At 37.8% G+C, this 15514-nt stretch overlaps 1 protein-coding gene across 1 annotated transcript in view; it reads left to right on the plus strand.

The window, feature by feature from the left end:
• FRY (furry homolog (Drosophila)) overlaps positions 1 to 15514 on the plus strand; it is a 176922-nt gene that overhangs the window by 54670 nt on the left and 106738 nt on the right. The window contains exons 4-11 of the mRNA XM_010572715.1: positions 3512 to 3651; positions 5643 to 5733; positions 6137 to 6216; positions 6335 to 6415; positions 8033 to 8201; positions 10659 to 10751; positions 10859 to 10957; positions 13471 to 13572. Coding sequence (XP_010571017.1) covers positions 3512 to 3651; positions 5643 to 5733; positions 6137 to 6216; positions 6335 to 6415; positions 8033 to 8201; positions 10659 to 10751; positions 10859 to 10957; positions 13471 to 13572 — 855 coding nt within the window. The remainder of the gene's footprint in view (positions 1 to 3511; positions 3652 to 5642; positions 5734 to 6136; positions 6217 to 6334; positions 6416 to 8032; positions 8202 to 10658; positions 10752 to 10858; positions 10958 to 13470; positions 13573 to 15514) is intronic.

A 15514-nucleotide genomic window follows, 5' to 3' on the forward strand; every position in this document is an offset into this window, starting at 1 on the left:
ATGTAGCTGCTTTGATTAGAGTTTAGGGCAGTTCATCTCTCTACCTTCCTCCTGTCCCAGTCTAGAGTATTTGGAATAGGAATTGTTAACTTTATCTCCTTAATTTCATATGTTGCATATGAAATCCCAGTCTTAGTGTGGTCCATGACAGTTTTGCTGTTGATTTCAGGGAGCAAGGATTTCATTGCAGGTGTTATTTTCCTTCAGTCTGTATTGTTTGTAGTTATGGGGCTTTGTTATAGACATGCATAAAGTGGAAAAAAAAACATTGAATGAAGAGAAGACATTATTGCATGGCTATGGGTATCCTAAATATAGCTAAGACAATGTCAAATTCTGCTTTCAGTAGCATTGATAGAAGGTGTAAAATCTCACTCCTAATGTCCATTACTTGGAATCTACACAACAACAATTTGAAGGCAGAATATGCAGACACTATGCAAATAATAGATTTACAAAAAATAAACCAACACTATGCAAAAATGAAGTACTGCAATTCTGCATTATTAAAATGGCAATAAAATGCATTTTTAACATACATACTGACATATATGGTATATGAAAAAAATGCAGAGCCAAGAAATTAATGATACTGTTGGAAATCGAATGCGGTTTTGAATTTATTTGCTGTTAAAGCACATAGAAATTCATGTGTGAAATAAAACAAGTAATCAGTATCTAGCAGCTGTTAGAGGAAACATTTCTTATATTTGTATTTTGACAATATAGCAAGACTTTTATGAAAGCATATAAATTGTAGCAAACTATCTGGGCAGAATTTCATTAAATTTACTCTTACATATTAGTCCAAAATAAATATTAAGCATTTACATAAAGTGTATTTAATGCTCTGTGAACACAAGTTTTAAACAGCTCTCTACTTGTGCAGCTTTCTTATCCTTAAGCTATACAGTAGGTAGTTCATTTATGATGGAAGAACATGATCATTTGTCCAACAAGGATGTATTTGTACATCTGTGCCCTCCCTTTCAGGAGCAGCACAGAGCTAGAATTCATCTCACTCCTGGACTTACTTCCAGTAAATAAAAGGGTTGAGTAACCAACGCGTTGGCTAGACTTCCCTCCCTTCCTGTTCCCTGAGAGCCAGGTCTTTGCCCAGTCCACCCTTCCTTCCTGTCTTAAAAGCGCAATGACAGAAAGATTAAAAAAAAAGCTATATTGACCTTTTATCCCTGCTAAAGACACACACTGTAAATTCAGCGGAGAAGGTACGGCTTGAGGAGATTTAACAGGAATCACTTTGACTTTTTGCAGTGAGTGAAATTGCGTGGTTGGGATTTAGAGAACAGCATTGATAAATTTGTCACCGAATGTGCAGGAAGACCTGATTGAAACAACTTTTCACTTACAGTTAAACATTGTGATCTCTTAAAAGATATTTAGGTCTATCTGGGGACAGACCTTTTAGTAGGGCCTGTAGCGATACGACAAGGGTGATGGTTTTAAACTAAAAGAGGCTAGATTCAGGCTAGATATAAGGAAGAAATTTTTTAGGATGAGGGTGGTGAAACACTGGCACAGGTTGCCCAGAGAGGTGGTCGATGTCCCATCCCTGGAAACGTTCAAGGTCAGGTTGGACGGGGCTCTGAGCAACCTGATCTAGCTGAAGATGTCCCTGCTTATTGCAGGGGTGTTGGACTACATGACTTTTAAAGGTCCCTTCCAACCCAAACTATTCTGTGATTCTATGATTCTATTCTAGTCTTCCCCAGCAAACGCTTTTTCGCTGCATCTCATAACAACTGGTGTTACGCCAGCTTCAGAAAAACTTTTGGAAGACAATAGAGATGTGATTGAAATGCCCAAGCGTTCTGAGTTGGTGGTGAATAGTTTGCACTGACACTAGGTGATTCATGTCTTTTAAGTATTTATCTGAAGTATTACGCTTGAAGGCTTTGGTATAATTGACGCTGGGCTGCTGTAGTAATTCTTCATTAAAGGCCTCCTGTCACTGCTGCAAGCAGTGCCTTCATGCCATCTTCCACAGCAACTCGTTTTATATTTCAGGTAATAAAATAAATTGGAAACACTGGATTGAAAGCTTTCCTAAAATAGTACTTTTATAGAAACTTTTATTTTTACAAGGGCAGTCGTTATAGCTTTTTAATGCTCCATGTTTAATTTTAGGCCATAATATCTGCACAGTAATATTTTATCCTCTAAGTGTCTCATTAACTTTAGACCACATCATCACTGTGAATTAGTGAAATTCTGCGGCTGAAAAACTGCAAAAGAGATCAGAGTTATTGATCTAAACTAACTGTCATCCACAAAAGTTCTCATTTAAGGCTTTAGTACTTTCTGGGAATGGTATGTAAGGTGCTCGGTCTCCCAGTTTTGCTCTTGTCTTAGTCACAGCTTGATCTTATGAGAGACATTGAAGTGTTGCTGTTCCGCAAGCACTGAAATGTGCTGGTTTAAATTTCAGCAGGTGGATAAACCTGGCAGAGTTAATGACGTAAGCAGCGTACTTGACATGAAGTACGTACTTCAGCACTTCACTCCTGCTACTCAGCACTTTGCAGGATGAAGCCCTGTATGATCCTGAGGTCATCACAAATCTCCAGATCAGTAGTTTATTCCTATTTTAAATAGTTGTTTTCTATTTTCTTAGAATGTACACAAATGCTGTAGCTGTGACCATTCAGTTGCAATACGTATATAATCCTCTTGTATAATAATGGGTTTTTTTTTCACCCTAGCTTTTGATCTTTTCATGTTTTGCAGCTTTATGGTTTCCTGTAATAGCAAGTTTAAGTCATAGTTCAGCAGTAACATATTCAGTAACATTTCTGTAATTGGTGACACAGTTTATACTGATAGAGCAGTAAACTTCTTTTCCAGTATGCCACTAGAGCAACTTTTAAGGAATGATTTTAAACTATGTTTCACTTATTTGTGCGCACAAAGACACAGGAAACTGTAAATATTTTCCTATATATAAAAGAGAAGTCTAAGTTATCAGGTGTATCAGCCTAATAGTAGATGGATGCATCTGCACGTTCAGTTGGTTAAGATTATTGCAGAGCTTATGGGGTTTCTCAACGTATTCTGAGTTTCAGGAGGAGCTTCCAGCAGTCAGATGCAACCCATGAAGAAAGTACCTCTGATTCATCACTTTTTCTTGCCTTATGATCTGCTCAAACTCAAACCAACATTGTGTAACAAATAAAATAAAATTTTTAAAAAAAAAACAACCTCTTGAAGAACTAGATAGTTTTCTGGCACATTGTAAGATGTGATACACAATTTTAATGCATTTTAGTATCATCAATGGAAAGGCACTATCGCCATACAGCCCATTATTGTATTTCTGCTTATGTTTCAATGGGAAATGCAGACTATTAAGTCACTGCTTGTACCATGGATCTCAAAAACGAGATGAAAACAAGAAAGAACATGTCTAACCACTGAATTAGTACTTTTTTTTAAGGAGGAGGGGAAACTTGAACACCAGTTGATTCATTGATTTGTTGTATTTTCCCCATAGGTAATAAGCTCAATGAGCTCACTTTCAGAATATTGTCTACCCTCTATCCTGCGCACTTTGTTTGACTGGTATAAAAGACAGAATGGCATAGAAGATGAATCTCATGAGTACAGACCAAGAACAAGCACTAAATCCAAAAGGTATGATTTTGAATATGCATATGTACATTATTGACAGATTCTAAGGCAAAATGTCTTACATTTCACCTGTCAGCTTTTATGAGGTTACAGTTGCTTGAAAGTTGTTCTCCTCTTTTTCTGCTTGTTCCTGGATCTCTTCTCTCAGCTTCTAGATGGATGGAGTAATTGTGTCTTTAAAATTATGCTCCTGATTGTTCAAACACTGTTCCTTAGTGCTGTTTTGGATGCTGTAATGTCATTTAAATAGTGGTTTGTATAAACTGTGTCTGTCTTCTTTACTCATGCGAGCAGGAAATAATTCTGTGACACTTGGAAGGATTTTTTTCATACAGCATTCTGCTTAGTCATAGTAATTTCACATACACCTATTCTCAGTCCAAAAAACTGTGAATCAGTCAAAGAGCTTTAGCAATAACATTGATTTAGCTCTTAAAAGAAACAAGCAAACAAAAATAAAGACCCCAAAAGAAATATATTGATCTCTTATGATATCAGTAGTTCTTCAGTGGCAAGGCAACAGCTTGGTCTTGGTTTATATTGAGGTCTGACAGTTTGATACAGGTGTATTCTTCAAACTTACAGTTTTTCTGAATACTTTGGTACTACATTTACACACTTTAATGAAGCAGCAGGAGAATCAACACTGGCAGACCTGCTGTTTGGAAATGCATAGGCAATTCTTCACATTAGGATTACATTATAATCCAGTGACTACTGAAGGAAATAGTTGCTGGAATGGAGGGGTAGGAGCTAGTTTTAGACTTCAAGGTAGACATGAACCCAAATCAGAATCTTCCAGACTCTTTATGTCAGTAGAATTAGGCAATATGAAGGCATGATTCATCAGTTAGATGTCTGCTTTTGGATGAGATGAATCCTTGCCTTGAAGTGCCTGTTTCTCTCGACTTGTTACAGGACCACCTGCTCATAAAGAGGTGTCTTCAGGAACTCCACCCAAAATCTAGTTGGAAGTCAGCTTAGCAGTGAACCAAGGCCACTCTGTCAATTTATAATGTTATGGAAAGGACGTATAAGTAGTCCTTTCTCCAGTTAATGCAAAACCAAGAAAACCAAAATGCAAATAAATTATTTCATCACTGATCAAGCAGAACTCTTAAATGCATGTTATAATATAAGCACATAAGTACAACTGAAATCACTAAAGCTCTTAATGTGTGTAAGAATTGTGCTGAATTTACGCAAAAATCTCACCGAAATCAGTGGTAACTGCTTCAAACTGACTGCAGAACTGTCCCTTTAACATTTAGTTTTAGAAAAAGTATTGTATATTTAATGTTATCTTTTCAGTACACTTTGAAACTGTGATCAGGTGGTTCAAATGGATATGTTTTGTATTTATATTGCAAGCTACTCACTTCAGACATTTATTCCTTTATGTTGTTCTGCACAAGGAATGCATTCAAAAGTTTGAAAAGTGATGCCAAAGTTAAAAAAATAACACTGGAACAGTTTTTAAAAGAGAATGTAGTTTGGTTATGAATTCTCCATTGGTACTTTTAAGGCATTTTTCAAAATCCGTCACAAGTCTAAATATGAATTTGATAGCACAAAATAATTTATTACGTTTGCCTCCAAAGTGTAATTGAGAACTGTCTAGATGGTGCCTTCAGCAAGGAAACTGAAATGAAATCCATTTGTTAGAATATAGAATCCAAAAGTTTCCTTGTTTTTGTTTTGGTTTTTTTTTTCCTTGAAAAAGCTTTGTGTTGATCTTAAACTGGAAAAAAAGAGGGAGGAAATGGAGAGTGACATGTAAACATATGAAAGAAGGTGAAAATAACAAGTTAGATTTGGTCTATTTATCTCAGATTTTAAAAGCATACCAGTGCATTACTTTCTAAAATGCTGGACTGCAGTTGAAAAAGTAGAACACAATCTCCTGTTATCTGTATTTCTGTATTTGAAGAAGGCATATAATATGAATTACAACATATCTCCTAAATATTATGTTTCCTGGTTTGATTTTGCAGTGATGAACAGCAGAGGGACTATTTAATGGAGAGAAGAGATCTGGCTATTGATTTTATTTTTTCTTTAGTTTTAATAGAAGTTTTGAAACAGGTATGGAGTTCTTAAATTACCCATTAACTAATAACTGATGGAAATTACCAATACAAACGAATTTTAGGATTCTTTTTCTATTTCCATCTTTAAGAGTCTAATAAAAACATGAGATACATCCTGCATGCTTGTTCATTGCTGTCTTTCTTGCACGTGTAGGATACATAGTATTATGTGTTCATACAGACTTCACTTTGCCAAGTCTTTGGAGCTAAAGTATTACCCTTCAACACAAAATAAACTTTAAATGACTGGCTCATTTCAGCTGTTGTGTTAGTTAGATGCTATTTCAGCTGATACCATACTTCTGTATGGAAGATACTCATGACTAATACTAGCACTACGGTATGCAGCTTGAAGTGTAATATATGTGTACTCGTTATGTTTTATTCTGTGTTTTCAGATTCCACTTCATCCTGTAATAGACAGTTTGGTACATGATGTTATTAACTTGGCTTTCAAGCACTTTAAGTACAAAGAAGGGTAAGGCTCTTTTTCCTACAAAAATTCTGTGGGAAAAAAAAAATCACTTTATTTTTTAATAGTAGTGGTTTAAGCAGTATGCTTTCTCAGCCAAGAATTCTTTCTTGTCTCTTCCTAGGTACCTTGGTCCTAACACTGGAAATATGCACATTGTTGCGGATTTGTATGCAGAAGTAATAGGTGTTCTAGCTCAAGCAAAGTAAGCAAAATTGAATATCGTATTTCCCCCATAAATCTGAGAAGTTCTACTCGCTTAGCGTGTGCATATTCTGAGTTTTTCACTTTCTTAAAGAATAGTGTAGGAATAAATCATTTCAGCTCGTTGGCCCTCTATTCATCCAGATGTTCTAGAGCATACAACTCTAGGGAAGCACAGGCTTTCTGCATCTAGTCTGGTGATACTGAGTAAATTCAACTCGACTACAGCAGCATTATTTTTCTTATCTCAGCAATGACGTCTGTGGAAAGCCCAAAGGGCTGAAGAGAACTATTTTAGTTATTTTTTTTCTGTATGCTGTTTTTTCTCTAGCTGGGCAAACCTAAAAATGGCTATCCTCCAACGTAGCAACATTTTTAAGTCTCTCTGCAGTTATTTCAGTTCAGAACTTAATGCAGCTGCTTCTGAATCCTTCATCCTGCACTTCTTAGAGCAGATGACATAAACCACTTCGTGGATCTGGTCTTGAATTTTGAATCTGGAAGCAGACAGCTTCAGAAACTCATGTACCCAATGTAACATTTCATCATATGCTTACACCACAAACTGAGGAGAGGGTGAAATTTACTGCCGTGACACGGTGTTCTCTGTCTCCTGACTTCTTGGTGTTGCTGAGAGTGACTCTGCTCTACAAAACCAATCAACTTAGCTTGATGTAGCCAAAACAGTTTGAGTTCCTGGAAATCATACAATTTTCACAGACTTCAGCTAAGGCCTTACCTGTGTTTCTAAATTGGCTGGGTCAAAGGCAAAAGGGGAAGTGACATCTGGATCCAAAGCTTCAAATTGACTGTCAAAGGTAGAACATACCTGTTCTCCATAAATACTGCTTTTCTTCTCCAGTTCTGAAGGGCCTTGCTAAGATGTTACTACCACTAAAGGACTTCTTCTTGCCAACCTGTTTCTTTAAACTCTCCTGTGCTGTCCATCATAGGCGATAACAAAAGGTTGTTATGTGCTACACCTGCCCATGAAAATGACATTCTTTTCATTTTGTCTCAAAAAGAACAGGAGGTCCTGTTGGATGATCTTCCTATATGTTATGTTTATGGGCAGTGTGTCTCAAAAGACACCTCCAATAGATTTGTGGGGGAGATAAAAAATGGTCACAGACCCATCCATCCCAAGTTGTCGTAGTTAATGCTTAAGTGTTACTGTAATGGCTATTAGAAAAAACCTGAAGGGAGGAACAGCCTATCTGAGTATTTTCATAGTTATAATTTCAGCATTTTCTTTTGAAAATATTGCATGTACTTGCAAGAAAACTATCTTTCATCTTGGATTTTTGAAAAACACGTGAGGGGGTTATTCTAATGATATTCTTAGCTCTCATGCAAAAGAGGGGCATGGTAAGAAAATAATTTGAAAGATGTGGTTATCTAAAGGGACTAAGGACAGGCTGTACACTTTATTTTCTTTTCTGAGTTTATCAGAAGTGAAAGAAAACTGAACAAAAAGAAATCTATTCACATACTGACTGAAATGATGTTTTACAACCAAAGTTGAATCTTCTTTAGGTTTTTCCCCATTTATATAGCTTACAATACATTTCAAATATTAATGTGTACTTTTTTGTAACTAACCAATGCGAATTCACAGGTTTCCTGCTGTAAAGAAGAAATTTATGGCAGAGTTAAAAGAGTTACGGCATAAAGAACAAAGCCCATATATAGTTCAAAGCATTATCAGTCTTATAATGGGAATGAAATTCTTTCGCATTAAGATGTATCCTGTGGAGGACTTTGAAGCTTCTCTTCAGTTTATGCAGGTAAAATTCTTAAGTATACAACTATGGTTCCCAGACCTTTTAGAATGGGCTCCCCTTCATCTTTCCTGTAATACTCCAAGATATTTTCCATGTGTCATTCTCACATAAACGTATGTGCAGCTACTTTCTGCTTGTTCTGAACCTCAGCGCTCCAGTCTCCAATCTCTGGAGTGTATCATTCCATACCAACTTTTCATCAGCTGTATACCCCTAGTCTGTACATCTCACCCTCCAACAAAAGGAGTTTCTGTTCTGTAGACCCCAGACCTTCCACCCTGCCCCATGTCCCTGCCTAGTTATATCTCCATAGCTGCTCACTGCCTCCAAAGTGAATCTTCCACCATTGACATAGCGGCCAGTGAGGAGAGGACCTTCTGATGGAGAAGAACACAGAGGAAGAGACGAAGAATTGAGGCAAAAGCTGGATGGAATTTCCCTTGGATATGTTGTCTCCTTCCACCACACCTTCACTCCCCTTTCTGTAGGGTACATTCTGTACTCACCTGGTTTGAGAGCCACTAGTACAGAGCATAGTTTGACTCTCATGAATGCTTTAAATTAATAGATTACATCATTTTGTAAAAGGAAAGAAATATTTTATGTTTAAACATTTTAAAAGTCCACATTCTTGTTGGTAATGTACAATGGGTCTGTTCCCATCAGCAGGTTTATTTAGCTTAACCTTTTTACTCCCCTGTTTTTTCTTGGGCTCACCCTCACAGCTACATGGTTTGTAGCCACTCATCCAGTAAAATACATGTTTTATATAAACCTCTGTGTAAAGATCAGCTTATTGATGGTGTCAGTGGAGTAAAAAATCAATTTTAGATGCCCACAAGTAAAGATTTGACGTTGGAATACAAATACACAGGCGTATAGACACACAGAGCCATTTCTCTTAAGTCCTGAACAGGAAGCACATTCTATTTCAGTTTTTCAATGTGTTTTAAACCATATTTAACAACATATTTTAAACATATTTAACAACACAGAAGCAGCTCATTTTTCTTCTTACCTCACACTTCATTATATGAACACATCTTAGTATGTGTTGACTTAATGTAAGTTATCCAGAGCTGGCAAGATATCAAAAGTAGTGTGTGTTCAGTGCACATGACTAATATGAGTCAATGACTTTGTGGCACAGCACTGCTGGGATCCAGTGTTCACTGCTATTGAAATCAGTGGTAAAGCTCCCATATAGTAGAACTCAAAATTTGGATGCAGATGATCTCTGCCTTCCCTGACTATAGTATCTCAGCACGAAAATAATTCTTAGATATACTACAATGCATCATAAGGTGCACTGTGTATGTAGGAAAGCCAGTTTTGCTCAGTTTGGTGAAATACAGTTTGATTCTTTGGGCGATTTCTCTGTTAGTTTGAGTATCTACATGCAGTGCTTCAGCTACAAGCTCTTGTCACCAGCTCTGCTCTAGTAGAGAGCCACACTTTCAGAAGGTAAGCTAACCTCAGGAGCCAGCTCCAGAAGAGCCTCTCTGCCACCATGGAGTGCAGAAGCAGCTCAGGAAGGCTGCTGCCTTTGCATAGGGGCCTTCAGCTGTGTAGCAGAAATGGCTGGAGTGACTGAAGCCATGTGGTGTAGAATCCTGATTGCAGCCAGGAAGAATCAGGCATGGTCTAAAGTCTGAACTGCTCTGCGCGCGTGTGCAGGAAAAAAGGTCAGTGGGGACCTTCCTTGTAAAGTGAGTGGTTGTTTGGGTCTTGGGCCCAGAAAGGAAGAAGTAACTGGAGCAACACGAGTTGTCATCCTCAGAGAAGTTGTACAGAAACATGAGGGGATGCTTATCTGCCCTCCCTCACTTCCTAAGCAGCACAGCTGTGTGGATAGTAGTTCGCTGCATGTTTAGGACAAAAGTACGTTTCTACTTTCTCTCTTAATCCCCAATTCCAGGCTGGAAATTGTGGTGGTTTGCACCACAGGTCTCATCCCTCACATAGCACAGTTCTATATTGACCCTTAATCTGCGGTGGATCCTAGCAGTGAAATTTATCCCCAGATAATTACGGTAAGATTGTTCCTTACCTTGAGTATCTTACCAGAGAAATACGTTCCTTTTCTGGCCTCTCAGAGCGCTGTGCAAAGCAGTCCTGTGGGCTATTACTCCTGCTCCTGAAGGTATACACAGGGAAGGCATGAGGTCAGTCCCTGAATCCAACTCCCTTTCCATCCCCAAAAGACCACTGGGCACAACTGGAATCAGTGGAGATTTTGTGGATTATCATGGTTAGAGTTAACAGATCCTTGATTTTGACTTATGTCCTGCTTTGTGCTTGCTGCAAAACGCAGATTTAGAAGTTAATAGACAAATATTTTCTGTGGGATTTGCAAGATATAAAGTCACTGACACTTGAGGTGCATTCAGCAAACATTTAGAGGTCTTTATTCCAGCTGATACACAATTATGATTCTTGTTTTGTTTTGTTTTGTTACAGGAATGTGCACATTATTTCCTTGAAGTTAAAGACAAAGATATCAAGCATGCACTGGCAGGACTGTTTGTTGAAATTCTTGTCCCTGTAGCTGCTGTGAGTTTATTTTTCATAATTTTTTGTGAGGTTATTTACATAATTTCTTCAAATTGGATAAAACAACTTGTGAAATGGTGGTTTATTAACATGAAATTTTCTTTCAGGCTGTTAAAAATGAAGTGAATGTCCCCTGTCTGAGGAACTTCGTTGAAAGCCTGTATGATACAACACTTGAACTTTCCTCACGAAAGAAACACTCGCTGGTTAGTAACCCTAAGAAGCAGAGGCTAAAATTCTTTGTCAGAAATATCTCTGAGCAAGACTCTTGGGAAATCGCAAAACTTTTTTCTGTGTTTGGCTTTATAACCAATACATTTCTATTTGCAGGGAAGGTTATTGTGTTTGCAGAAAATAACCATATTTATTTTATTCAGAATATGATGTAAATCAGTCTGAATCAAACAGATGTTTTCTGCTTCTGGTTCTGTGATTATTAAATGGTTAGACTTTCTCATACTTGTTATGTGTAAACATTAGGAGAGGAGAAAGAATAGAGTTCACTTCTTGTCAAGCGAGAACAAATGAGGCATGTGGGAACAACTCTTTCATGGGGCTTAAATAATACATTGTAGGAATGAAAAAATGTATAACACATGCCCTTTTAAATCCGTAACTTGGCTACTGTGCAGCTCCCTATTTCATTTTTTTCTTGTGAGATGAACAGTGGCACTGCAGTGTATTTTTGGAAGCATGAGTTGATCTGAATTAAATGAGGATCTGAGTCAGTTTGATGCTGGCCGCCTTAAGCAGTCTGTCTCTCCAACTGGGTCAGTGTACGTCAGCAATGCAGTGTTAGCTAATCCGTTTTGAAGTCTTGGACCTTCTAAGTAAAGAAAGTTGTCATTTGTCCTCCCTCGTTCTATGGGAAAGTCAAAAAGACTTCCCTGTTCCCAGTGCTCTCGGCAAATGGTCACTAGTGTTAGTGAATCTGCTGGGAGGACTGCAGGAGCATGCCTGAGCTCTCTGCCGCTGTTACACCAGTCCCAGGGGAGAGTCAGAACATCTCCTGGGGTGCAGTCCTGATCCTGTTTGAATTAGTGGAAGTCTTGAGATGGATTTCTGATTTCACTCTGCTTATGTTTGCGTGGATCTATTCCACTCTGCCAAGTTAATAAAACACTGTTGAAACTGCAGCAGGGTAAGAGCTTTGCTGTACAGTTTTTACACTAAATAGAACTTCCCCAAACTGGTGGCCGTACTTGCCAAAGTCAATACTACGTGCTTGAGAAAGGGTTGCACAGCTGGGGCTTTGTGTTTGATTGCTTGTCTACACATACCACACTGGAGGCTACATAGTTAAAAGTGACAAAATAGAATAGATTCTTGTGAGGGTGTGATTAGAAATACAAACATTGCGAGGAGGAGGAGGAGGAGGGGAAAGGCAAACAGTTGGCAGAAATAACTGCAGTGCATATTTCCAGGCTTCCAGGAAGAAAGCACACTCTTTAGAGTCTGAAGAGGACCTTCCTTTCCCAAGATCAGTGTTTTGTGAATCGGTGCACTCACTGTACTGGCAGGATAGGGCCATTTGTGTTGCCTCATTTTCTATCTGAAAGTATCCCGCATGAGCTCGTCATTGAGGTTCTCTTGATAGTGAATGGAGAGACTTATGAAACTCTAGGAGATCGTTCGTATCTTCCCTCCTAAGGCTCTTCCTTAGGATGGTTTGTAACGCTCTTGGGATGTTACTAAACTCTGTGATCCTGTCAAGTACTTGACTATTATAATGTTAATATGGTAAGAAAGTCTTGCATGAGAAGACTTCACTTATCCTCTTCCATATGTATTTTGGACATGAAGATTATAAAACTAAAAATTAACGTACATTTGCCATTTACTCAAGAAACTAGGTCTAACCTAGCTATAGACAATTTATGTTATATATTACAGGAACAGAGGTTGGGGTTTATGGTGTATTTATACTTTGAGCTGTGACTGAAGTTAGAATTTTAGGGTTAATTTTGAGAATCATTGGTCTTTAAGATAAAGTTAACTTATTTTTGACTAATAACTATGAAGTCCTGACTGGATATATGAACATGACAACTGAAACAGAAAAGTCTTGCTGAAATAACAAAGTCATTTTCAAAATTAATAGGTGCATTTTAGCTTATATTTTTTTAGTGTAACATTTACAAGTGGAGTGTCAAAGTAAGTGTTGACAAAGAGACCAGGTTCCAGTATTTGAACTTCTATGTTCTGCCTTGCTTCTTTTTATTTTTCACTTTGCAAGATGTAACTACCAGCAGATCCAGGCATTGCCTGTTTTTTAACACAATTCTTTAGGGTGTTTGACATGTCTCTCAGTAAATATTGTGACTGCAGATTTTGAGGAGTAATAGGCATCTGAGCATTCACAAGTCCCAACAATCTCTGTGGGTCCTGCTGTTATTATAGTAAAGTTTAGTTATTCCCATGCTATCATTTCTCAGTCAACTGACTTTGAGTCTGTAAAATTGTGACCCATCTTTGGATTTATTATACTGCTATAAGCAGGTATGTGGTTCTTTTTAGTTCATCCATAAAACATATCTGTAACAGCTTTGGAGAAAGGTTCCTTTTACATTGTACTACTTAACAATGTGTTTATGTTGGCTAGCATGTATTGCACAAAATGGAGGAGTAAGAGCTTTAAGTTTACAGTAGCTCTATTAAGTTACTTTTATGATGTGTAGACATGCAAATAATATGGTATCGACATCCATTTCCTGTTTAGGCTTTGTACCCTTTGGTAACGTGCCTGCTTTGTGTCAGTCAGAAGCAGTTCTTTTTAAACAGATGGCATATTTTCCTCAACAACTGCTTATCCAATCTCAAGGTTAGTATCTTCTGGATTTAATATTGTATTAAAACTTCAGTATGCACTATTGACCTGTTGCAAATCTGTTTTATTTAAATGTGCTGGATTATTGCTATTATCTGATTCCATACATAATTTTATTCCTGACAGTACAAATTCTTTAGCTGTGCAGATTTTTTCAGTAACAAAAAAGTATTCTTGTGCCTAGTGTGAATTTCTACTGTTTCTCTAACTCAAACCAAGCTTGAGTCAAACAGCTGTGAAACAGGCAAGATTGTTGATGAAAGTTATTAGCTTGAGTGACATACCAAAACTGACCCACTATTAAGTTGCTTTTTTTCACAAAGGCATTCTCAAACAAAGCATTTGCTATTACTTTATCAGAATGGAACTAGTTGCAGGACACTGATTCCGTTGCCTGTTTCACCCTGTTAAGTTGCATTAAAAAAAACTAAACTATTTGAAGTTGTTTCCTTCACATATCCATTCTTACTCCTTTACCATTTGTTAGATCTTTGAAGTTTAAACCTAACTGTCCACTGCGATCTGCTGTGGTTCCTGGCCAGCACATTCTGTTCAATATACATATGCTAGTCATCGTTACAACTCCTCCCTGTTTCTTTTACTTGTGCAATAACTCACGTCCCATTCCACACTTAAGTGCATCCATATGAAAGGATGGTCCTGTGCCTACCTGAAAAGGCCAAATTAAGAAGCACAGTGGTTAGCTCAAATGAAGGGCCTCTGAACTGCTGCTTGATGAACCAGTGGTTAGGAGGCTTCTGCAAATGGCACGGGTAGAATATGCAACCATTTTCTCAGCTTAGTGGCAAACTGAGGAGGGAATCTCTGTTCTCCAAAGGCTGAATTCCCAAGCTTCTCGACAAGGTATATATTACATCCTTTATTGTTGTTGCTTTCTTGCTGTACTTTGTCTTAATGAAGCAATTTGTATTGACTCTCTTCATATGGATCCTACTATTAGAATAGCTCTTCAAAGTGTTCATAGTCTGTCTGAAGATTTCTTTCCACCTGTGTCTGAATTATTTACTTCTGCTGAAGATGTGTTAGAACCTTATTTGCAAAGAGATTCAGGAAATAAACATGTTGTTATTGCAACTAATTTTACGGGTTTTTATGAGGTTATACAAGCTTTAGAAAAGACAGCTACAGCTCTTAAGATCTCTGAGGAGCCACCTGGGAATATAGATTTTTCTGAAAATTAGGGAGATCCTGACAAATTATTTTAAACCATTAGAGAAAATATAAGTAAAGTTGCTCCTACCTTACCAATTGAAAATCAAATTGGAATTCACCTTGCCACCTATAATTCATTGACATACGCTTTGATTCATGGGGCTCATAGATTAATGTGGTGGCACATTCAATCTTTAATCTGGGGAGAAGGTAAGGTAGCTGAATACATAGCTAAATTAAGAATGTGGTGGGCCACTCCTCAGTACAGAGGAAGAGATGCCCCAACCATTGAAGCAATCACTTCATCAGTCAGAGTGGCACCTCAAAGCCCAAACCAAACTCACACAGCTGGAAGAAGAGCTAGATCAACAAAGGAGGAGAAATCCTTCCATTAGAAGGGGAGTTGTGCACACCAGGACAGTATATGGGTCTCCACGATCTTGTGTGGGCTCCCATGAACCACATAATGGATCAGGTTGCTCAAGAGCCTCCACACCCAATAGAGCACAATCTCCTTCCCAAAACCGTTAAAGTCAAGCATACACTGGGAAAGCTAAAAGGTTTATATTCTAATCATATTTCTGATTTTAATATAAACTGGCAAATCTCTGATCTTACAGAAACAAACTTTTCTCTTGAATTAATAAAGGAGACTCCTGCCAGGACATGGAAATATTTGACCCTGGCCAAACTCTGGCCAAAGGGTATTTCATACAAACCTGTTAAAAGTGGTGTTAAAGTTAATGTGTATCCTGGTTTTAAA

This window comes from Haliaeetus leucocephalus, unplaced genomic scaffold (assembly GCF_000737465.1).
Source record: "Haliaeetus leucocephalus isolate CR32 unplaced genomic scaffold, Haliaeetus_leucocephalus-4.0 Scaffold351, whole genome shotgun sequence".
Taxonomy (NCBI): Eukaryota; Metazoa; Chordata; class Aves; order Accipitriformes; family Accipitridae; genus Haliaeetus; species Haliaeetus leucocephalus.